This window comes from Mytilus edulis, chromosome 13 (assembly GCF_963676685.1).
Source record: "Mytilus edulis chromosome 13, xbMytEdul2.2, whole genome shotgun sequence".
NCBI classification, from domain to species: domain Eukaryota; kingdom Metazoa; phylum Mollusca; class Bivalvia; order Mytilida; family Mytilidae; genus Mytilus; species Mytilus edulis.
This window is the reverse complement of record NC_092356.1, coordinates 28,580,606-28,589,677: the sequence shown is the minus strand read 5'-3', so window position 1 is coordinate 28,589,677 and position 9,072 is coordinate 28,580,606. Positions and strand designations below refer to the sequence as shown.

At 32.1% G+C, this 9,072-nt stretch overlaps 1 protein-coding gene across 1 annotated transcript in view; it reads right to left on the bottom strand.

The window, feature by feature from the left end:
- Nucleotides 1–871: 871 nt before the first annotated feature.
- LOC139502200 (uncharacterized) overlaps nt 872–9,072 on the bottom strand; it is a 47,104-nt gene continuing 38,903 nt past the window's right edge. The window contains exons 11-13 of the mRNA XM_071291627.1: nt 7,508–8,341; nt 3,521–3,957; nt 872–2,782 (exon numbers count right to left, since the gene is read on the bottom strand). Coding sequence (XP_071147728.1) covers nt 2,753–2,782; nt 3,521–3,957; nt 7,508–8,341 — 1,301 coding nt within the window. The 3' untranslated portion in view covers nt 872–2,752. The remainder of the gene's footprint in view (nt 2,783–3,520; nt 3,958–7,507; nt 8,342–9,072) is intronic.

Genomic DNA, 9,072 nt, shown 5'->3' with positions numbered 1-9,072 from the left:
TATATAATTATACAAAATAAAGCATAAATGATCCTTCCTGAAACTGTTTCAAAGCACCTGCATGTGCCAGTGTAATGAAATTCTGATAAAATAGTCTTTAATAACAAAACTGTCAATTAATAAATGAATTTTGTAATGCAATATTAGATTCACAGGTATTTAATGCAACTATCAAATTAAAACTTTTAATTAAGTTAAAAATATACTCCACAATCTACTTGATCATTTTGCTGTAATGGTTCTATATCAACTTCATTTCTCTATATTTAACTAAAATAATACATTTTAAAAGTTTGAAAAAAACCTAATGGTTGATCATGATGATAAAGTAATTTATTCCATATTGATAAAACTTCAGTTAGGTTTTTCTATATGACTGGGATTTTGAATAAATAATATTCACCTGCGGAAAAGGTATATTTACCACACAAAACGTCACGTACAATTTTTGTAAAAAAACCGTTTGATAAACAATTGGTATTGATATATAATTTCCATTACATTTATTTCTCTCAAAATATGGAATAAAACAATTACTGTCTTTTGTTTTTGTGAATATGTGGTTTAATTGGTCGTTGGCCTCAGTGAATATCAGTTTTTCAAAAGTCAATAAAACATAAAACAACATATTTACCTCATCAAAAGACAGTGATTGTATAATATACAACCTTTAAATATATTCGAAATATTATGCACTATAAAAATACTGTATTTCTTAATTTCGCAGTTTGAGCCTTAGTTAGGGCAGTTAAATCTTGACTGTGTTCCTTATTCACATTTCATGGCCATATACAATGTATTTCAATGACTAGTAAAGGGTTAATTTTGTAGTAAAATCTCTATTTCATAAAATTAGTTACACATGAAAATTTCTTATGTACAGTAACCAAATCTTAAAGGAAGAATAGCAATAGAAGAGAAAACTGATTCTATATATCAAAGACAAGAATATATGCCAATCAGAACAAAACTCAAACGAGATCTGAAACTAGCATTTTGCAAGTATCATACAAATACAGGCTAAATATCTTATAAATAGCTGAACATTTACATTACAATTAGATATGCAAAATGTAATAATACAATATATACAACACATGCTTAGCACTTAAAAACAAACAAAAAAGAACATACAAGCAATAAATAATTAAAGCACTCTTTAAAAAAAAGGAACAGATATACAAAGAGAACAATTTAAAGCCTCCAAAAAGCATGAATTGATCACTGGTAAAACTTATAACTGACTAGCTGTAGGCATTATGAATGTCAAAAAATATATGACATAAAATCTGGACTTCCTATCAAAAAGCAAAGCAGTAAAACCTCTTGTTCAAAATGTCATGTTAGAGTAATTTTCCCTAATGCCATTGAGCTAATTGATGGCAAATGAATACATGAATTTTGGCAAGGTTATTTTAGATCTTGATATTTATATGAGTTTTCCAGAATATTTGAAATCAAATAGAAATAACATAACATTAAACTTAAAAATACATTTACCATTAACAAAGCATTCATAACAGTTTTATTAAAGCAGTTCCAAAAGTAATTGTAAAAGAGATTGTGTACTTTCATTAAAAACTTAGTTTTAAAAACTTATATATTGAAATCTGATAATTTTATATACTGGTCATTTGGGTCTTTCAGAAAAAAACCCAGCACTAAGCAATATTTACTATACCTAACCTAATATAAGAGCGTCGTAAAAGGGGTAACCTTCATAAAAAAATAACCTTATACATTATTGCTAAATGACGTTAACAGTAATTTTTGGTGCATGACGATAAAAAACTTTTTTTAGATGATAAAAAATCTTTGGTTTTGAAGAATCATGTTAATTTTTTCCCCCAAATAAAGGTAACAATAAATATTTGTGACCTCTGACGAATCACCATAAGGATATTTTGACGAATCACCGTAAAATTTTAACTAATTTGATGTTAACAGTAGCTGAAAATAACCATTTGACATTCGGAAAAGGGTATTACTATCCTAATAAAACACACTGGCCACTGCAAAATTGCACATTATTGTATTGCAATGATTATGATACATGATATAAGCTATGCCTTACTCTTTTTTCTGTCATGATTTATTTTAAAATAATTTTATACCAAGAAAAACTTCAAGTTGATTTATGAACCATGAAAATGAGGCTAAGTACAATGTATATATGAGTTGTGGATGAATATTCGATATCCTTTGATTTTCTATCAATATAAAAATCTTATACATTCTTTAAGACGAATAATAAATTGACTGATTATGACGAGTCAGATTAATTTTTTTCAAAAAAAACTGTCACCATGATTATTTGAGGCCATGACAAATCAGGAAAAAATTTCAACCAATTTGATGCTAACAATAGCCGAAAAATGACCATTTGTTACCCTACTGTAAAGGACATTCATACCCTCATTAATGCTAGTCTATCATTATTGGGAACTTGATACTGTCACAGTTTTGCATTTATAAAACCATTGCAATAATTCCTGAATCAACATTATATAATACAGCTAGATTAGCATTCCTGTGTGCCCCAAGATGAGAAAAAGATCCAGTTTCCCAGACTCCCAGTCAATAAATTAGCACTTTTTGATAAAATGTACCTAAAATTTAGATCTTAATACTATTTTGCACATACAGTATACCTACTGTACACATAAAAAAAATTTAAGTCAAAATTTGCACAAAGTCCTTTGCATAGTATCGTAATAATATCAAAATATTGTTTGTTTAGTTTTGCAATTCTTCAAGGGTAACTGTAAGTGTCTGGTGCTTGCTGCAAAATAAAAAAAGAAACAATGTTGAGGCAGGAAAATTAAGGTATATTATTCCATAATGATAAAACTTTAGTAGGTTTTTCTATATTCATCATGCAAAACATCACATGATTTTACGTGTGTAATTATGTTAAAAAAACGTTTGATAAACAATTGATTTTGGTGAATAATTTCCATTACATACATATGCATTTTTCTCGGAATATGGAATAAAACAATTACTTTCTTTTTTTGCGGTAAATATGTGGTTAAATTGACTTTTGAAAAACTGATATTCACTTCAGCTGTTGGCCTCATCTTTTTACCTCATCAAATTAAGTTATCATATATACTATTACTATTTCTAATCCATTTTTTATCGACAAAGTCTTTTCCTTATCACAACTTATTTCTAAAATCAAAAACTGAATTCTAGTTATCTGATTGATTTGACATTCCAAGAGACCTTGATTACACTAGTAAGAAAATAACAATGTAAAAATTAATCTATTTAATGTTATGAATTTTATGCAACTGTCATACATGTGAGTGGTTTATCTAGGTATAAAACTAGGTTTAATCCACCATTTTCTACATTAGGAAATGCCTGTACCAAGTCAGGAATATGACAGTTATTTTCCATTTCTTTGCGCTCTTGATTTTGCCATTTTTTAAAGGACTATCTGTTTTGAATTTCTCTTGGTCCTAAGTTCGGTACTTTTGTTATTTTACTTATTATGACTATAAACATAACTTACATTAACTGTTTCTTGCTGTAATGACTGGTTACTCTCGGACTCTCTACTATTGTCAGAGCTGGGTGTAGCCAACACATTTCCTGATGCTGTTTCATGAAGGTTTGGTTGTTCATTGTTATCTATGTGATTTATTTCGTCAGTTGGAGGAGATTCATGATTTGTGGAGAGTGAGGGTTGCTGTCTTAATCCTTCAGAACTATCCATACTTGGTGGATGACCCTGTGCAGAATTGATAACTCCTCCTGTATTATTTTCTCTCATGTCTGGGTATTCGCCATAATGAGTATTAGCAACGACCTTGTGACTGTCATTATTAACAGCTTGTTGGATATCAATACCATTTGCAGTAGTTGGGGAAGGAGTATATCCTTGTGCTCCATTTCCTGATGATTGAGCATTGGGTTGTTGTTCTTGTGATGTTGATCTTACTGGAATGACTAAAAATAGATATTCAAAATAACTACTTTAAAAATTGAACTGTATGGGAATGTTGCAATGTGTTTACAAGCTAAATGTTGATAATTTTAACAGGTTGGCAACTGTAACTTGAGGTCATATCATCTGTATTTTACATGAAAAAACTTACAGGTTTTTGATAGTTACAAGGGTTGAACTTTATAAATTCCCTGAATAAAAGAAAGTTGCACTATTATGGTGTTAAGTATTTATTTATTTCTCTTTGAAATTTTACATTAATTATTTGTTAAATAGATAATTTTCCCAGCATTCAATCTTTTATTAGAATCATCAATATTATGCAGAGTTCCAAGAAAAGAAAATCAAACTTTACGGTCCCGATCTGTAGATATTCATCATGATCACCATACACTAGTTTTTGAGCTCATCTGATTGTCTAACAGTTTTTACACACATAAAAGGTTGTTGCAATACATTTTTTCACAACATCTGGAATTTGGTTTATGGTAATAATTCACCTTTAATTTTATTTTCATACATGGCAATTTATATGTTCATGATCATGATGTTTAAGAAAAAACAAGTAGTCGTGAACAGGAATTTGATGTGTGATGAATATGAAAATCCATGCTCACAATAACTCTGATACAAACATTTCATGATCAGTGCCAACTGAACCTCTTTGATAAAACAATAGTAGTCTAATATTTTTAACATTAAATAAATCATTTGTATATGACCCTTAAATTGTTAACCCCTTTCAGTGATATTGTTTGCCTCAAATAACAGCCGAAATTCGGCCTTTTCCCCTAGAGAAAATTCCCAATTACTAAAAACTAGAGGCTCTAAAGAGCCTGTGTCGCTCACCTTGGTCTATGTGAATATTAAACAATGGACACAGATGGATTCATGACAAAATTGTGTTTTGGTGATGGTGATGTGTTTGTAGATCTTACTTTACTAAACATTCTTGCTGCTTACAATTATCTCTATCTATAACAGTACTTTCTGTGGAAAATAATATTGAAAATCTTCAAATTTTAAGAAAATTGTTAAAAATTGACTATGAAGGGCAATAACTCCTTAGGGGGTCAATTGACTATTTTGGTCATACTGACTTATTTTTAGTTCTTACTTTGCTGTACATTTTTGCTGTTTACAGTTTATCTCTATCTATAATAATATTCAAGATAATAACAAAAAAACAGCAAAATTTCCTCAAAATTACCATTTCAGGGGCAGCAACCCAACAACCGATTATCCGATTCATCTGAAAATTCCAGGGCAGATAGATCGTGACCTGATCAACAATTTTACTTCCTGTCAGATTTGCTCTAAATGCTTTGTTTTTAGAGTTATAAGCCAAAAACTGCATTTTTCCCCCCAGGTTCTATTTTTAGCCATGGCGGCCATCTTGGTTTGTTGGCCGAGTAACCGGACACATTTTTTTAACTAGATATCCTAATGATGATTATGGCCAAGTTTGGTTAAATTTGGCCCAGCAGTTTCAAAGGAGAAGATTTTTCTAAAAGATTACTAAGATTTACGAAAAATGGTTAAAAATTGACTATAAAGGGCAATAACTCCTAAAGTGGTCAACTGACCATTTTGGTCATGTTGACTTATTTGTAGATCTTACTTTGCTGAACATTACTGCTTTTTACAGTTTATCTCTATCTATAATAATATTCAAGATAATAACCAAAAACAGCAAAATTTCCTTAAAATTACCATTTCAGGGGCAGCAACCCAACAACGGAATGTCCGATTCATCTGAAAATTTCAGGGCAGATAGATCTTGACCTGATGAACAATAATACCCCCATGTCAGATTTGCTCTAAATGCTTTGGTTTTTGAGTTATAAGCCAAAAACTGCATTTTACCCCTATGTTCTATTTTTAGCCATGGCGGCCATCTTGGTTGGTTGGCCGGGTCATCGGACACATTTTTTAAACTAGATACCCCAATGATGATTATGGCCAAGTTTGGTTAAATTTGGCCCAGTAGTTTTAGAGGAGAAGATTTTTCCAAAAGTTAACGCAGGAGGACGAAGGACGACGACGACGACGGACGACGGACGCCAAGTGATGAGAAAAGCTCACTTGGCCTTTCGGCCAGGTGAGCTAAAAATGGCTTAAAATTCCTCCCAAAAAGGTCTACATTTTCCCCAAACAGTGATGGCATTGGTAGTAATGTTTGTAAATATCGTATTCATGTTATTATTTTGATATTATAAAGCACTTTTGAGATCCAGTTTTCTGATCAGAATCATCATGGTGTTTGTAACACATGTGGTTTTCAATGCATTAAGTACCATCATTGCTTCAGTTTCTTTCCCCTCTCCGAAAAGTACCTTCCAGGTTGAAAATGTCTGACAACCAAAATATACATGAAAAAACAGTGCAAAAAAGACAGCAAAGGTCAGCAAAAAATCGGAGATGTGTTTAGAATAATATTTCCCAATTTCAATAAAAAATATGCATTTTTCCCAATAAAAAACGGTAGAGGTAGTTTTGAAAAAAGACAACAATATCACTGCCTTTATCATTGTTTATACCTTAAGCCATTTAACTTAGGAATTTAGTCATATACAGTAAAACCTGTATAAACCGGCCGGCTATGGGACTATGAAAAAGGGCCGGTTTGGACAGTGAGCCGGTTTATTCAGGTTTCCGTTTTGACCGGAGGTTAATGACTTGTGAAGTCCGATATTTTGCATGTAAAAGTTCTCTCTGTCAGATTGTAAATTATATCTGATAAATTAAAATACTTTCACTTCGTTTTTCATTGTTTGCATTTTCATCATAATACTCGCGTTGTTTGGATTGTGAGACTTTTCTTCTATGATCGTTAATTTGAAACATTGGAATGCCATGGCCGATTAAAAGCCAGAATATTATCAAACGTAATTTCATCACACTATCGAAACGTTGTCGTCAAGTGTACAATATCCATTGATTGTTGCCATCCGGGTGTTTTTCATTATCAAGGTCATGTGTTTTGGGGTTCACAACAGGGAACCCAGGATTTCGAAATCACGATGTAAATTTCTTACTCCGCGATTTTTTCAATTTGTTCATCCAAGTTACAACGTAAGTTCAATCCGAGATATATTCGATGTGTCTTTTCGTTTAATTGACACGTTTATAATGTTTTTTAAAATAAATAATACAGCTCACTCCTGTACGATTGTCAGTTCACAGTTTAACACCTGACTAATTGATTATCCTGAAAAGCCATATTGTATAAATAAATAAATATGTTTTGATTGCATATCGGTTTTGAAATTAATTAGACAAACCGGTTTTGACAGGTAATAATTAATGTAATTAAGAGTATTGGGACTGCATAATTAGACCGGAATTCGGAATGCACAGGGTCCGGTTTACAAAGGGTATTTTAACAAAGACTTTGAAGGGAAAAAACATGGGACTTTCATTTTTGGCCGGAATGGACAGGAAACCGATTTATTCAGGGTCCAGTTCAATCAGGTTTGACTGTAATTCAATATTTTAAACCATAGATATATTAATTGTATACGACCCCTAAGCTTGTTAACCCTTTTATACCTTTAGCCATTGGCTTGACTCTTGTCTGTGGCTTGAGGATTTCTTTTTTAACAGTTGGATTTGCAGCTGGTATTTCTGGTACCCTTGATTGATGGTTAATCTCATCCTTTAAATCAGTCCGTCTATAAGGCACGGTCTGTAAACTTTGAAATAATCCAGCTGCAGGAATGTTTCCATTAGAATTATTTTTTGGAAGACTTTCTTTTCCTGGTTCCTTTACAGATTCTATAGAGAAATTGTCACTCATTGTTTTCGGAATTGTGTCAGGATCACGACAACATGGCACTGGTGACTGAGTCTGTGGAGAGCTCGCACTGTGAACAAAAACTGATTCCAAAGTGTTTTCGTCCAAAGAATTGTCATCTTGTAAGAAACTGTCAGCATTCAGAGAGTTATAAGTTTTGCTATCTGAGTTTGACATTTTAGATCTTTCCTTGGTCTCTATTTTATTTCCACATATAGATGCTGCTTCAGATCCATCAATAAAAGTGTTCATAGTTAAGCCACTAGCTTGTTCACTAACTGAATCTATATGATAGGAATTTTGTCTTCCATCATGTTCATTCATCATTGTATCACTTTGCAAGCTTTGTGTGCCATTTCTTTGCAGAACTATATTTCCATTTAATACTTGATTATCCAATGAACCGTCTTGCTCCCCCTGGAATGGTGAGTTTGGAATGGAATGACCATTGCTTGCAGAGCCATTAGAACTTTGTCTTCCAATGCCATTTTGAAATCTGCCATTTTCAATAGTATTTAACATATGTTCATTTTCCTCAGTATCTATTCCGTCTCCTTTCTTACATTTTTTACATCTTGCACTTAAGATATCTGAAAAATTATAAAACTAAATTATTCAAAGTACTCCTCACTCAAATTTTGTTTTCCATAGTTCAAAATACATGAAAGAACTTATCTGAAAAAAATTCAAACAATTCAAACTTGGGGAGGGGCCAAGACTCACTTCACTTTATGCAAATGGCCTTGAATATAAAAGTATCCCTTGTCCAACAAAAAGGGGGGTAGGAGGGGTCCTGATCCCAAAATCCCAGGCTTGAAAACACGAAGTCCCGAAATCCTGGGCTTAAAAACAAGTAATCCAGAGGTCCCGAAATTCGAAAAAAGAATTCCCGAATGGGTCAATCCCGAAATCCCGAGCTTAAAAAACCCCGATCCCGGAGTCCCGATAAAGGTTCTATCCCCCCTCAACAAATAAATCAATTTATGTATTGCTATGAGTAATCTTAAAATAATCAATTGTTTCAAAAACATAATTGTAGGTGCACAATGCCACTTAGCATGGATAAAATCTGTGAAGTTACATGAAATTTCCATTGACTGGTTTAAAGAAGATTTTTGACAGTTAATTTGAATCAAAGATATTGATCAGACAAAACATGGCTGAATTAATGTTTGGCTTCAATATCTCAGGGATTGATTTTTGACAAGGATCACACTCTTTCTAAATCATTGAAAGGGAGAATCTTGTTTGCTTACAGCACTACAATATTCATTAAATACAATATTGATATTTGAACATTTTTATCCTACTTATATCAGTC